The 16579-nt window shown below is 43.1% G+C and overlaps 1 protein-coding gene across 9 annotated transcripts in view; it reads left to right on the forward strand.

Moving 5' to 3' along the window:
• Nucleotides 1–16579, forward strand: part of fryb (furry homolog b) — a 102729-nt gene that overhangs the window by 19734 nt on the left and 66416 nt on the right. For 5 of the 9 annotated variants that reach the window (XM_080434998.1, XM_080434994.1, XM_080434997.1 and 2 more), the window contains exons 11-22: nt 1619–1720; nt 3670–3773; nt 4311–4419; nt 6770–6856; nt 7758–7929; nt 10158–10290; nt 10456–10563; nt 11551–11677; nt 11899–12012; nt 13523–13687; nt 13944–14030; nt 14601–14860. In XM_080434998.1, coding sequence (XP_080291124.1) covers nt 1619–1720; nt 3670–3773; nt 4311–4419; nt 6770–6856; nt 7758–7929; nt 10158–10290; nt 10456–10563; nt 11551–11677; nt 11899–12012; nt 13523–13687; nt 13944–14030; nt 14601–14860 — 1568 coding nt within the window. Of the gene's footprint in view, nt 1–1618; nt 1721–3669; nt 3774–4310; nt 4420–6769; nt 6857–7757; nt 7930–10157; nt 10291–10455; nt 10564–11550; nt 11678–11898; nt 12013–13522; nt 13688–13943; nt 14031–14600; nt 14861–16328; nt 16395–16579 lie in introns of all 9 variants that reach the window. The other 4 variants (XM_080434990.1, XM_080434993.1, XM_080434992.1 and 1 more) reach the window with 1 other exon arrangement.

The following is a 16579-nucleotide window of genomic DNA, read 5'->3' on the forward strand; positions in this document are numbered from 1 at the left end:
CACACAGCTTTTATCTATCAGTAGGAGCAGATATGAAGAGACTGCTGAGGTCATGATAATACTTTATACATTGTACAGACAGACAGACAGACAGACAGACAGACAGACAGACAGACAGACAGACAGACAGACAGACGTTGTGTACATGTTTAGGATTCTTTGTGTTCCTCCTTGTGTTAACAGTGGTGAGGGGACCGGGCGTGTCACTCTGACAGCTGACACATTTCCTCCTCATATTCTCAGCATTCTCCCCCAGCCAGCCCCCCCCCCTCATATCCCCTACTTACTACACCTACCTACACCCTATCTACACCCTACTACCACCCCTCATATAACCCACACACCTACCTACACCCTACTACCACCCCTCATGTACCCCACAGACCTACACCCTACCTACAGCCAGCCCCCCCTCATATACCCCACAGGAGGGGCTACAGTATTGTCTATATGCTATGTCTAGAGCTATGTCACATTGCATCGTTGTATACATGTTATATATATATATATATATATATATATATATATATATATATATATATACAGGGTTTGAAGCAGATACTGTAGCAGCAATCTTTTGCAGTCACTTTTGGGACAATTAGCAGTATTTTTCTCAAAACTATTTAAATAGTATACCAAAAAAAAGCCTCATATTAAAAAATGTGTTGTAGAGGTAGCAGCTCTGTTTATGTGTGCAGTAGGTCTAGAGGTCTACTCGGTACAGATAGTGCAGGTAACTCAATGGTTGGGCGTAACCAGTTGCAACCCGGAAAAACCCGGAAGCAGTCCCCACAACAAAATTTGTTGAAACGGCGCTGAGTAGGCTCAAGGGAACGTCGCAACGTGGCTCCAGTTCCCTTGAGACTGCGCGCCTCCGAAATGGTTTCCGGGTTTTCCAGTTGTATATGCACGGAATGACACCTCCGTGCAATGTATACTAAGTCATGTGAGATCGGGTTGCAGCCACACACACACACACACATACACACACACACAACGATAATCATAGTCATATCAGAGCACAGAATAGAGAGGAATGACAGTAACGCTGTGCTATCTAGTCTAATCGTTTTTTCCTGTGCGACACGCCTGTTCCTGTACATTCTTTCAGAGGGGGGACCGCAGGATGACAATGCGCTAAAGACAGAAGGCAGATAACAAAGCTCTCTACTGTGTGATAGGTGTTGACAGGCAGCTCATAATAACACATTCCTCCACCCTGGCTGTGGTGGAAAAAGTACTCACATTTTTACCTATGTTAAAGCATCAATACTGCAATGTAGAAAAAATAATACTTGAGTAAAAGTACAAAAGTATTGTTATCAAAATGTACTTAAAGTACCAAAAGTAGAAAGTACTCATTATGCAGAATGTCCCATTTCACAAGTTTTCAAATGTATAAAACTAGAGGTCTAGCCGCTGCGCAGGGCTCCCGTGTAGGAAAATAATTACTGGTCTACCCTAAGTCAGTCCACCTTAAGGCCAGGTTAGTGGCCAGGTTAGTGACATTTAGGCAACCTGACCTTAAGGCCAGGTTAGTGACATTTAGTTTTCTTCATAGTTTTAGTCGATGAAATTAACACTGTCTCTCTCTCTCTCTCTCTCTCTCTCCATCCAGGCTCTGTATCCTCTGGTCACATGTCTGCTGTGTGTGAGTCAGAAGCAGACCTTCCTCAGCAGATGGCACGTCTTCCTCAACAACTGCCTGTCCAACCTCAAGGTCAGCCTCCTCTGGTTCATGTGGTTTGACCCCCCGTTTGTTGTTCAAGTGTCTATGAGCAAGGCACTCTTTCCGGATCACAAAAAGTTAGGATATGGAGGTTTCTGCCAGCAACGATAAGGTCCAGGTGATCAGTCTATTGATCAGAACTGCGTCCATGGCAACTGTCTGTTATTCATAGCAACGGTCTGTTGTTCATAGCAACGATCTGTGTGTGTGTGTGTGTGTGTGTGTGTGTGTGTGTGTGTGTGCGTGCGTGCGTGTGTGTGCGTGTGTGCGTGTGTGTGTGCGTGCGTGCGTGCGTGCGTGTGTGCAACTGTGCATGTATTTGAGGGCAGGTAAACAAAATTAAGGACTTTGAATTGGAATGCTTCCAGAATCAGAATCAGAATCAGTTTTATTGTCACATCACAGGTTTACAAGGTAAAAAAGTGGGTGAAATTCGTTTTTGTACATCGTTCCCATCGCAACGTTAGTTTCCATAGAAAGAAGAGGGGGGGGGGAGAAGAAGAGGGGGTGGGGGGCAAGTGGGAAGGAGATCAAAACAAGAGAGCAACAGAAGGCCAGACAAGTTATCTACATATTTACAAAGTACCTGAGATAATAAAAAACTAAAAAAAAACTAAGGTGCCTGAGCATAGCAGCAATGTATGTATACTGTGCATGTTATACTTATACTGTGCATGATATACATATGGACGTTAAGGTGTTTAGAGGAAAAGAGCACAATAAAAAGACAAAAAAAAAGTCAGTGCGTTATACATGGGATTAAGGTGCAAAAGGTCAGTGCGTGTCCACCTAGGGTGGACTGACCCTAGTATAATCCGCAAGTAGCTCCATGAGGGAGTGCAACAAAAAGTCATTTGTACCTGGTGTAGTCCACAGGTGTGTCCGAGGGGGAGCTAAGTCCACACACACACACAGAGACCCTTATCTCAACCTCTATCTGTAGTATGACTGCGGTGGCATCCAGTGCTGTATGAATTGAAGTTGTGTAATAATGTGAACTTGTCTGGGGAAAGAGAAATGCCATTTAGAGAATGTGCTGTTCTAGTTGTTTTGGCATTATTAACACCTGTGCTGCTGTGTCTGCCAAAGCTTCTCCTAGACGTACAGTATCTGTGTCATCTTGTAGACGTCACAGTGTCTGTAAATGTACTTACTGTCCCTGGTAGGTGTTATTAACACCTCTGTGTTGTGTCTGCTGTGTCAAACGCTGAACTACTGAGCTGAATGCGCTGACACAAGTGTTGCCAGATTTTGCGAGAGAAATAAGTGACCAGCAGGTCTATGAAAACAAGCCCAAAAATAACAGACTATTATAGGCCACATGATAACTTTAAACCTCTATACATCGGCTATTTGAAAAAAGCAGATCTACGAGCTTGTAGATCTGCTATTTAAAAAAAAATCTTGGCAAAAAATAAACATTTTAACAACACAAATCTGGTACGAGGGTAAAGGTTCCAGGGACCCCCAGAGGCAAAGATTAGAGTTACAAATGTTTGCTTTAAAAATATATATATTCAAAGATTTGCACACATTTTCAAAAAATTATATATAATATATCACAAACGTGGCACATGCCCAAGCTCATGCCGCGCTATGAGCTTGTATATCTGCTATTTTTTAATAGCCAAAGTATAAAATATGGATAAAGGGGTTAAAATGATTGTGACGCTTAATTAACTAATTTAGCTGGGGACTCCCTGGTACCCCCCCCCCAAGGACCCCTTGGGGTCCCCGGACCTCACTTTGAGAACCACTGCTATATATCACCCTTTGACAAAGGTGCCATATAGCACCTTTTTAAAAAATAGGTGCTGCTTTCAGTTGTCATGTGTTAATTAGTCATAAAGTGAACGGGTCCAGTGTTGCATGTGGTTCCAGGGTCTGAGAAAGAGTGTTGGGCTGAGTTTTTTTCATGTTTTTTATGTGTGTTCTTACAGAACAAAGACCCCAAGATGGCTCGAGTGGCTCTAGAGTCTCTTTACCGCCTACTGTGGGTCTATATGATCCGCATCAAGTGTGAGAGCAACACGGGAACACAGAGGTACGCCACAAACACACATAATATGCACACACACTGACACTTATGTTTATTCATAATCTAATTAAATCTATATTAGTTATCATTGTTTTATCTCATTATACTTTAACTGTGTCACTCTGCCTCATGCTGAGCTGGTTCTCTTTTGTGGAGCACGTTGCGATGAATTTTAATTTATAATAGCTTTCTTGCACACATAAATCATTCTATTGGCTGGCTGGCTGATACTGATTGATTGATTGATTGACTGATTGATTGATTGTAATGTCATATTAACTAATATATTGTCTATGACAGGTGCAAACCTCACATGTCCAAAACTCATACTTAAAAAAAAAAGAACAGATTTCAAAACGCACCGCTTCGCGCCCCGTTTTGAACTTGTAGATCTGCTACTTTTGATGCTGTACACAAAACGTTAGAATATGGAGATAAGAGGTTTCTGCCCGACAGCAACGATATCTTTCCTCATCCCTTTTTCTTTCTCTCTCTCTCTCTCTCTCTCTCCCTCTCTCTATCTCTCTCTGTCTGTCTGTCCAGTCGTCTGACGTCCATCACGTCAACTCTGTTCCCTAAGGGGAGTCGTAGTGTTGTTCCCAGAGACATGCCCCTCAACATTTTTGTCAAGATCATCCAGTTCATTGCTCAGGTGTGTATGCACTCGCAAACACACACACACACACACACACACACACACACACACACACACACACACACACACACACACACACACACACACACACACACACACACACACACACACACACACACACATTTAACATCTTTATTTGCGTTCACATTTTAACAAGAAATTCTTGAACACAAACAATAGTAGATGCACAAACTTGGCAAAGCTCAACAACAAGTATTTCAGGATACATATCACGGGTACAGGAAAGCATCGCCTCCTCCATATATGGCGACTGCCAATTATCACAGACACTGAACAGAATTTTGCCAATGCCTTAGCTCTTGACTTAGGTATTCCTGCAATCTGCAGGCCTCTCACAACTGATTTGTGGACATTACCGAGGCTTCCAAATATGAACACAAGCAGTTTACATTTGTAACCAAGCTGTATAATAGCACCCTTAAGACCTTGGTACTTAAGCACCTTGGTAAGGAATTCCAAGCTGTGGTCAAATGTACATGCCACTTCCAAAATGGTCACTTCTCTACTGTCCTCATCAACAATAACAACATCTGGTGTATTAGCTGTGACATCAGGGCATCATTTTCATTATTGCACATGAACATGGCAGTTGAAACACAAGAGTGCTTATACGTTTTTGCAGATGATGAAACGTAAGAACTTATGTCCTTGACTAATAAGTCAACAATTCTGTCGTGCCTAGCAATGTACACACACACACACATACCAGCTTTCACACAAACTTTCACAACATAGAATCACACACGCATAAGATATTAAGTAGAAAGTAGAAGTAAAAATAAATACAAATAAAACTAATGAGACCATTTAAAATAGGGATAGCTTTCCTGTAGTACGGTTTCTTTTAAATTCATTCAAGTTCTTCTTTCATTTTATACGTACTTCTTTCCATCTCTTTAATCTCTTCAACTGTTATTTTCCAATTATTAATTGGTGGTTAAGATGGTGGTTTTAGATCCAGCCATGTCCGTGTGATTCGTTTTAACCCTGTTCTAAATAGTAGCATTTTAAGGTTGTTCTTCAAAATGTACACAGAGGCTGCAGCTCTCTCAAGACCTGTTGTGGAAGAGCATTCCAAAGTTTGGGAGCGACGTCCTGAAAGGCTTTGTCACCTGTGTGCTTGCTGTATCTTTCTGTCTTCAGTGGAGAAGCTGACATCATTACACACAGACCATTACAATCAGTGTATCGGTACTGTATGTACTGTATCCTCACCAGCACTCTGAAAGCACAGGATTATTACAGGAATGTAGGTCATCGTCAGACTATTTGGACACTTTAATTTCACCAGAGCCCATTATATAAAATGATTATGTTTCCCTGTAATGTGTCTGTGAGAGTACACCGTGTGATGTAATGGTCCAGCATAGCACTGAGACGGGCCTTGCTTACAAGAGCTCAATGAAATCATGCATCATGTGCCCGCAGCTGTTAGAGATGCTAGTTGTTTCACACCAACGCATTCTCACACCCAGGTCGTACTATGATGTTAAGTTGGGCAACAGATAGTCTTGCGTAGCCAGACAACTGTTCCACAATCTCCGAATGCTATGTAGAGTCAGAACTACACATCCCGAACACCGAGAACGGAAGCTGTCATCTGTTTGTCATCTCCGTTCACGAAAATATATTTAAAAATATCTTTACATTTTATTTTCGAATTTCCATTTCTAATAAGCAGCAAACTATATTCTTCGATTATTTTATATTAGGACAAATTTGCGCGACCATAACGTAAAGATGAGACGAAAGCGGGGACAAGGCGCAGGCACATGCTCGGGTACGCCTGTCGAGGGTCAAGTCCGCTTCTGGTGGCTCACTTGCCTTGTTTTAAATGTTTTTTACTGCGTGTCGACCTATAAAGAGTTGGGAGCGAGAACTCACATCCTCTTTTATCCACCGTCGTATGACATAGTACTACCGGGAACGTTGAAAAGCAACACGACAGGGGGTTCCTCCTGATACGTCTAAAGGGGCTTCCTGAACTTCCTGTCGTGTCAAACGTTTTAATGCGTGGTCAGATGTTGGCAATGCACTCGTCACCGTAGTATGACCTGAGAAACTTCTCTCCAAATAAATGTTGAGCTTGCATCTATACACTGACATCACATGATATTGATCTCTCCAGAAAATATTGTTGTGTTGTCCGGAGAGACACGCACGCGCACACACACACACACACACACACACACACACACACACACACACACACACACACACACACACACACACACACACACACACACACACACACACACACACACACACACACACACACACGTGCAAACCTTGACTCCTTACGGCACTTTCTGTTCTGTTTGCTCAGGAGAAACTGGATTTTGCCATGAAGGAGATCATATTTGACCTGCTCAGTGTCGGGAAACCTGCCAAAGCCTTCAGTCTCAACCCCGAGGTATAGAACACGCACGCACGCACGCCCGCACGCCCGCACGCACACACACACGCACACAAACAGTGATTGCCCAATAGGCACACTGGTTTTAATGAACATTCCAGTTTTTATTGTTTGTTTTATTGTTTGTTTTATTATTATTTTGACAGCTGAGGAACAGTACGGTATGTGATCTGTGGAACAGCACGCACTGTCACGTGTGTCACATATTACAGTGGTTCTCAAAGTGGGGTTCGGACTAAAGTAGTAAATGTAGCATCACATCATTTTAACCACTTTATCCATTTATAGCTAAAACATATGATCCTAGATTACTATTTCTATGCATTTGATGTATTACCTTGTGTGTGTTCGTGTGTGTGCGTGTGTGCGTTCCAGCCAATGTTATAATAGTTTTGGATTTTTCATTTTAGTTGTAGTTTTATTTATTTATTTTTTATTTATTTTTTCTAATTCAGTTAGTTTTCATTCCTTTTTAGAGCGGACTTGCTAGTTTTTATTAGTAATTTTTGAAAATGCTAATAGTTTTATTTAGGTTTTAGTAGTTTTAGTGTTAGTTTTAGTTTTTTTATACTTTGGGTTATTTGTCAGGTGCAGGATTGAAAAGGTAAGTAGTGTGTCATAAAAACAAACGATAGAATAAAAAAATGTATTCAGTTACAGATGAACCACTAACCATCCACAAACAAAAACTAAGGGCATGTTGTGTATAATTTCAGTTTGTTTTAGCTAGTTTTGTAAACACACAATACAGTTTCAGTTAGTTATCGTTTATTTTTTTAATTCTAGTTTTTATTTAGTTCAGTTAACGGAAATGTTTTTTCAATTTAACGGAAATGTTTTTTCAATTTAAGTTTTCGTTATTTCGTTATTTCATTAACTATAATAACCTTGCTTCCAGCGTATGAACATCGGCCTGCGTGCCTTCCTGGTGATAGCAGACGCTCTGCAGCAGAAGGACGGGGAGCCTCCCATGCCCAACACCGGAGCCACGCTGCCTTCTGGGAACTCCCTGAAGAAGAAAAAGACCTATCTCAGCAAGACGCTCACTGAGGAGGAGGCCAAGCTCATAGGTCTGTCTGTCTGTCTGTCTGTCTGTCTGTCTGTCTGTCTGTCTGTCTGTCTGTTTGTTTGAATAAGTGTTTGTAAAGCCAAGTTAGTCTCGCATTTTCAAGATTCAAGAAGGTTTATTTGTCGCTCACGTATTGAAAGGTGAAACGTTGGTGTGTCATGCTCTGCAGACTGTACTAACAATATTTATTTACACGGCTTGGTGGAATGCTTTCTTCTGATTGGTCAATCGCTGAATTCAGCGGTGTGTTATTTCTGGATAATGACCGCTGAGCTCTATAACAGACCGCTGTCTAATCAAAGGCTCAGAGCACCTGCTCGTATCAACCTGCCCTGCTTTGATTTATTGCCGTATCCAACATGACAGCCATGTAAACAAACACACCATGTCATTTACAGCTAAAAATGTATTCTATTTGATCAGCACGTCCTTTGTTTTCCGAGGCGACCGTGTCCGCCCAGCGCAACACTTGGAATACTTTCATCACCGTAAGCAAGGAAATACTTTTGGGTCAATTTATTAATTTATTTATTAACACATTGAATGCCAATCGCGTAGATCTACGCGAACCTATTTAAAGCCGCAGCGTGCCAGTCGCGTAGATCTACGCGAACCGCCGATTCCCATTGAAAGTGCCCCAGGTGCACTTTCCGATTTTTTTTGATCCATTTCCGTTTCCGGTTTCCGGTCGGAAACGGAATTATTCGGGTTCCGTTTTTTTCGATCGTATCCGCTTCCTGTCTGGGATCCTGTTTAAAACTCGATTTTCTCGGTTGTTGTTTTTCTCCTCGCTGATCACTGTTTAGTGTTGATCGGCTGTATCTTCAAGATGGCGGCACGGATTTGGAAACTATTTTCGCTGGCCGTTTCTCACGGATCCGCCGTGTGTTTAGAACCAAATGAACGCGCACTTTTAACTTATTTAGCGAGGTCTGTGGCGACATGAAAAAAACAAAAAAACAACAATAAAACGCTGGCACTGGTGAGTACATTATGAGATTAAACTCTGGCATGGAATGTGTTAAGTAGCCGTGTAATAAGCGGGATAATTGACGGGTAGCCCGTCATTATTGATAAATAAATTCTAACAGGGTGATTATGCACCGACGCGTACCCGTCAATTATCCCTTGCATAATAAACACAGAAGGTAAAATAACATATCATTGCTGTTCGGCAGAAACCTCTTATCTCAAATGTCTAACTTTTTGTGATTTTTTTCGCAAATCAGTGCCCTACTTCATCATACTTCAGCGTCACACATACAGTAAAAGCATCAAAAGCAGCAGATCCACAAGCTTGTGGATCTGCTGCTTTTGATGCTTTTGAATTTGAATCCTGAAATGTTTTGGACATATGAGGTTTCCTCCCGGCAGAGACGATATACTGTACAGTATGTAATACAAGTTAAGAAAACACAAACGGCTATGAAGACGTGACTAGATTTGAAGGCCTGAAAACAGACTTAGCCACTTTCACTAGCCGATCTAGCAGGCTCACAACAACATCTGCTACTGTATATACTTTTGCGCAACACTCTTGTACAACAAAGTAGGACAATCATTCATAAATAAAAACATAAGTTTAAATATGGAGATACAAGGTGTCTGCCCAACAGCAACAATATGTGCAAAGTACACAGTACAGAGTACAGTATGTGCAGGACAGGTTTGACCCAAATAAGAAAACATAAAAACGAATAAAAAGCTGTGTGTACACTAGTGTTGTGAGTCTATAGTTATTTACCGGTTGACCTGGCAGTCAGGTCCTTGCTCGTGGCTCTGATAGCCTGAGGAAACAACATCTCTCTGTGTGTGTCAACACAACACAGGCGCTTGCCTGACCGTGGCGGCACAAACGGGGCTTGTGTTTTTCCTTCAGTATCTGCTCAAACACCCTGACTGTTTATGAGTCTCCTCCTGCACGGACTGCTGCACGAATAGATAGATAGATAGATAGATAGATAGATAGATAGATAGATAGATAGATAGATAGATAGATAGATAGATAGATAGATGTGTGCATACAGCATGTTTTTTCCATCCAACTTAATTCTTTGTCTGTCTACATCTGTCTCTGACTCTGCCTTTGACTCGGTCTTTGTCTGTCCCTGTCTCTCCTGTCTGTCTCTGTGTGTCCCTGTTTCTCCTGTCTGTCTATGTGTGTCCCTGTCTGTCTCTTTGTGTCCCTGTCTGACCTGTCTGTCTCTGTGTGTCCCTGTCTGTCCCCAGGCATGTCCCTGTACTACTCCCAAGTGCGTAAGGCCCTGGACAGCATCCTCAGACACCTGGACAAGGAGGTGGGACGCTCCATGATGCTCACCAACGTCCAGATGCTCAACAAGGAGCCAGAGGACATGATCACGTATGTCTCAGTTACGACAAGGTTATGCCTGTGTGCCAGTGATCACCCCCCCTGTGCCAGTTTTGGCACTCGTGCCTACAAGGTTTTGCCTTCCCCCTGTCCTAAAACATCACACTCTCCTCTCTCCTCTCTCTCTCTCTCCCTCCATGGCTCCTCACATCACAGCGGAGAGAGGAAACCCAAGATCGATCTGTTCAGGACGTGCGTGGCGGCCATTCCTCGCATCCTCCCAGACGGCATGTCCAAGCCTGAGCTCATAGACCTGCTGTCACGGTGGGTGCCTGCGGTCTTCTTTACTGATGTTATGCCTCTTTTTATACTCACTCGACAGCAAGCACTGATCTGCAAGCCACTGTTAAAGGAGAATTCCGGACAAATTAAGTGTTATCTTTCATGTCTCGTTACTCACCTAGCGACGTAAAAAGTGGCGTTCTTTTTTTCCATATATTCCCCTGTCGTCATTTTTTAAACACCCTCCGTTGTTATAATGGGAGCGCGAGGGTTAGTGAAGTTCGTCTATTATAACCGACGCAATGGTTGGTTGCTTGTTTCCAGAATCTGGCAACACGAGTTGCCAGGTTCTGGAAAGAAACAAGCATTCAGTGTTAAATCGTTCGCCATTAACGGCAGGCTCGCAGGAATTTTCAGCGCATGTTTGACTATCATGAGACTCTACAATGAATCGTAGTAGAGAAAAAAATAACATTGCGTCTGTTATAATAGACGAACTTCACTAACCCTCGCGCTCCCATTATAACAACGGAGGGTGTTTAAAAAATGACGACAGGGGAATATATGGAAAAAAAGAACGCCACTTTTTACGTCGCTAGGTGAGTAACGAGACATGAAAGATAACACTTAATTTGTCCGGAATTCTCCTTTAAAACACCTTACCATTTTTGGGGGGTTTTGTTTGATTTTTTAACCTATCGACACGTTGTGAGCTTGTAGATCAGCTATTTGAACTATTTAAAAAAAAAAAAGTCAAAATAGTAAAAAAAAAAGAAATGCCTAAAAAGTTTAGGCATAAGGGGTAAGAATAGATATAGGGCCCTCTTAGCCAATCTGAAAGCTGAGCTTGTAATCTGCAATTTTTGGTGAATGTTGTCGCGCAGAATAGGGAGGGTAGGGTAGGGTTCAAGTGGTTCAAATACGTTTGTGTGATGTGATGTGTAGAGCTATACAGTACTACACAGACTCCATGATGCTATGATGTTGTTGATGATGATGATGACGATGTGTCTCTTTTTGTCTCTCCAGACTGACTGTCCACATGGACGACGAGCTCCGCCTCATTTCCCAGAATTCCCTGCAGAGCCTGCTTCTGGACTTCTCTGATTGGAGGGAAGACGTGCTGTTCGGTTACACACACTTCCTGCTGAGAGAGGTACGTCAAAGATATTCAATTATTAAAGATACTGCCATCCTAATTGAAGCCACTAGAGGCGAAATGGTACACAAATCCTACAAATGGTCTCCCAAGGGGGGCACCGTCTGATCTTGCGAACGTCCGATGTTTACCCCCGCGAGAGTGTGTCGCTGGGAGAGAGAAAGCTTGATAATAAAGTAGATCATCTCCTGATTTGTCTCTATTTTTGTTTATCTCAGGTCCAGGACACCCACCAGGGTTTGCAGGACGCCTCCGTCAAGCTGCTCCTCCAACTGCTGACCCAGTGGAGACTCACCCTGCAGTCTCAGGGCAAGGGCAGAGGAGGCACTGAGGTAAACCTTCATTTATATACAGTAGAACCTTTCACATGGATTCAAGTTCTCAGTCGCCATGATGACTGATTTCAGTCATTTGGATTCCATAGAAGTCGGCATGTATTTTATGGAAGCATGCCATGCACCCAATTTTTTTTTAAAGGGATAGTTCACCTAAAGAAAATACTTTTTTCTATCTATTAGTCACCCCATGACTTGAATTAATGGATATAATTTGATGACCAGCGGACCGGTAGACAGCGGTTCCGGTAGGAGATACAAAGGAGACTCTTTGTGTCTCCTACCGGAACCGCTGCGGGTCATCAAATTATTGCCTTAGGAATGCGACAAAAACACAAACATATCCATGAATTCAGGTCTCCATGGGGTGACTAATCCATAGAAAAAAAGTCATTTTGGGGGTGAACTATCTCTTTAACACGCAAGTTTGCATCCTTGGGAGAGACAACATGTCAGACATGTCAGAGAGACAACATGTCAGACATGTCAGAGAGACAACATGTCAGACATGTCAGAGAGACAACATGTCTCTCTGACATGAGAGACAACATGTCTCTCTGTCTCTGCCTATCTCTCACATTCTATTACTTCACCTCTTGTCTCTTTCGGGTCTCAAGCTGAACACGTTTTGGCAAACTCCTGGTCCTAAGACTGAAGTCTAGGCCCTTATTATCTGAGGATGTAAAGCCAGGTTTATACTGTATGTATAAGACCAGTTAAATGGTTCGTGGTGGCTCTGGATATTTATATTCATCCATCAGCTCGATCAAAGCTGTAATGATGCGGTGTGAGTGAGCCGCTGGAAATTGTCTGGAGGTGTTGAGCCAAGTCATGGCTCACAGCCTGTGAGACGTTCCAAATTGCACAGCGACTGTCTTCCTGTTATAAATGAGGCTTTAGACCCATTCAATCCAGGAACGCATCTGTGTCACTTTGGATTTCTTTGGCTATTCAAAAATAGCCACATCTCAAAATATTTTGTCCCAGGGACTCCAAGGAGCAAACACATTTTCACGATTTCTTTTTCAAAAATAGCAGATCTACAAACTCACAGCGTGGCACTCGGTGCCGCGCTGTGAGCTTGTATTATATGCTATTTTTCAATAGCAAAATAAATCTTAAAATGACTTGAGGCCAAATGAAACATTTCCCCAGGACTGGACAGGGTTAATTCACGTTGGCCATGTTTATTGCAACACCTCATTTTGTTCAATTACAGGTTTATGGTCCGCAAAGCAATCTGTAACTCTAAGCTGTGTGAAGATGGTTTATTGTTATTATTAATGTGTCATGTTTGTTTGTATTCAATCTAATTGCTGTCTGGTTCCTTTTATTCTCTTCACTGTCTGTCTCTCTCTCTCTCTCTCTCTCTCTCTCTCTCTCTCTCTCTCTCTCTCTCTCTCTCTCTCTCTCTCTCTCTCTCTCTCTCTCTCTCTCTCTCTCTTCCACAACATCCCTTCCTCCACCTCTCGACCCCATCTCTCCGTCCACCTATCCACATCACCAGACCAGTCCCAGACTGTCAGATCGTACCCCTCACTGTTCGGTGCTGCATGCGGTGGAGGGTCTGGCCTTGTTGCTGCTGTGTTCCTGTCAGACCAGCACCAGGAAGCTGGCTGTGGGGGTCCTCAGGGAGATCCGCTGTCTCTTCACCGCTCTGGGACACGCAGAGGTACCGTACCGGCCTACCGGCCCCCCCTCGCTCTCCTTTACCACAACACCTGCTCTGTTCTGTCAACACACTCTCACTCCCCAAACGGCATATATTGACTTCTTGGGACCAAGTTTATTATAGTTAACAAAAACTAACAAAATATTATGTTTTTAGGTCTAGCGCATAGTAACGGGGACAGACTCCCGCGTGTTACTCGGCTGATACCGACAATAAGCCATCTCCTGACCTACTTATTTATGTGTGTGTCCTCCAGGACGATGACAAACCAATGATAGAGGTGATGGACCAGCTGAGCCCAGCGGTGATGGACAGCTTTGTGCACGTGGCCCACTCTGACTCTGTGAGCACCTGGTTACTGTTACTGTTACTGTGTGTGTGTGTGTGTGTGTGTGTGTGTGTGTGTGTGTGTGTGTGTGTGTGTGTGTGTGTGTGTGTGTGTGTGTGTGTGTGTGTGTGTGTGTGTGTGTGTGTGTGTGTGTGTATTCTGGTTTTGTGTGTTTCTGGTGTAAATACATTAACCCCAGCATCCTTATTGTGGGGAAAATAGCAGATCGACAAGCTCGCAAAGGCTATTTTCAGCGAAAGCTTTCCCCACAATAACAGAAAACAGAAAAGACACTAGTATTGAGCCCTGAGGGATGGGGGTTAAGTGGTTAAAGGAGTAGTTCACCCCCAAAAATTACTTATTTTCTATCAATTATACACCCCATGAAGCCTTGAATTCATAGGAGATAGTAAAAGTTCACTCTTACAGTATGTTAAGTGTGTATAATATTTTTTTAAACTCCCCTCTCCTCTCCTCTCCTCCCCTCTCCTCTCCTCTCCTCTCCTCTCCTCTCCTCTCCTCTCCTCTCCTCTCCTCTCCTCTCCTCTCCTCTCCTCTCCTCTCCTCTCCTCTCCTCTCCTCCAGGCCACCCTGCCCATGAACCACCACGTGGACCTCCAGTGGTTGGTGGAGTGGACGGCCAGGCTGGTGAGCAGCGCGTACGACGTGAAGAGTCCCAGCCACGTGTGGATCTACGCCCAGTGCGTCAAGGACCCCTGGGTGCTGTGTCTGCACAGCTTCCTGCGCCAGGAGCACCTGCCCAAGCACTGCCCCACCGCCCTGGGCTACGCCTGGCCCTACGCCTTCACACGCCTCCAGCTGCTACTGCCCCTGGTGGATCCTAAGTACGACGCACACAACACATCAACAACCAAAACATTCAGTTTTTTTATTTTTTTATATAATTGACTAAAGTGACTAAAGTAGTAGTATATTTATTTCGGTCATGATTTTAACATAACAGTTGAACATACAGTACAATAAAGTAGGGATGGGACGATAATCGTTATTATCGTTTATCGTGATAAAAAAACACTCACAATAATCGCATCGCAGAGATTAAAATGTATCGTGAAATTGTCCTCCGTCATACACTGGGATCAATTCACCTTAGCCGAGCTGCTCTCATCCGGTACCACTTAAACCCTCTGGAATTGGTTAAACTCACCTGTAAAGAACGTACCTTACAGTCTTTTTTTCGCTCTCTAAATCTCTTTGCCAAAAATAGCCGATCTACAAGCTCACAGTTGCGACGCGTTGTGAGCTTGTAGATCTGCTATTTTTGGCAAATGTTCCACTCCAAACTATGGATGCATGGTGTTCAAGTGTTGAACACCACGAAAGTGGCATTTTTTAAGCATATTATTTGGATAAATCGATCAATTATTTTGCTCACAATAATCGTGACATGAAATTTTCGTATCTTCCCATCCCTTCAATGAAGGCAACAAGATAACTATTGGCCAAGGGTGTTGTCCACTGAAGGCAGGGAAATAATTATTTTAGGCAAAAGATGGCGATGCACTCTAGGGTATAGCATCAGAAGACTGGTGTACCTTGGCAGAAGACTGGTGTAGTTAGGAATTATGCCATCAGTGATTCTCGTGACACTGAAACTCACCTGACTGTGTCATGAAGTGAGGTATTTATCCCCGCCCAGAAAAAACATCTCTCAGCAGGAAATGCCCCCAAACAGGGCATTTCCTGTTTACGGGCTCTTTTAAGATTTTACTGATCACTTTTAAAGGCCTGCATGGACAGGCTCCCAGTTACACTTCGGATGTGCTGGTCCCTTATAAGCCTCTGCAGCCTTAGATCCTCAGGGAGGGCCCTCCTGGTTGTTCCTGAAACTCACCTCATTACCCGGGGCGATCAGGCTTTTAAAGTTTTTACGGTTCGGTCACCTAGACTTTGGAAACGCTCTACCTGAGGAGCTACAGCTAGCATAGCAACATCACAGTGCCTTCTTTCAAATCGCTTCTGAAAACATACCTCTATGTCAAGTGTGGTTTTTTTTCTCAAATGTTTTTGCCTTTGACAGCTCTAATTTTAAATTGGTTTATCTGTTTGATATTATTATTGTTGTATTCAGATTTTTGTTTGCTTCTTTTTAACTTTGCTCTGTAAAGCACTTTGTAACTTTGTTTGGAAAAGCGCTACAGCACTATTCATTATCATTATCATTATCGTTATAAAATACAACACAGGAACCAAAAGACAATTTTATTTTTGACCAGCCGCGACAGCGTGGCTGGTACTGTTCTCACCTTGTGAGTCTGTGTGTGTGTGTGTGCTGTTTATGTCTGTGGACAGATTTTGTCACCGCGATAGCGTGATAGCGGTCGCAACCATGCAAGATGCAGTCACGAAACTTTACAGGTGTGTAGTTAATGATTTAATGGGCGAGTTCGAAGCTGGGTGTGGTCCGAGCAAGGGCGCCAGAAGTAGTGGTGGGGTCAACAGACACTGGCTAGCCCGTTCGTTTCCATTAGCATTGCTACAACATGCTAACAAGTTTCCTGTGGACATTTCTCAGTAACCGTAGTGAAAAGAACAACGGAAAT

The sequence above is a fragment of the Gymnoscopelus braueri genome (assembly GCF_963280865.1).
Source record: "Gymnoscopelus braueri genome assembly, chromosome: 8".
Classification (NCBI taxonomy): Eukaryota; Metazoa; Chordata; class Actinopteri; order Myctophiformes; family Myctophidae; genus Gymnoscopelus; species Gymnoscopelus braueri.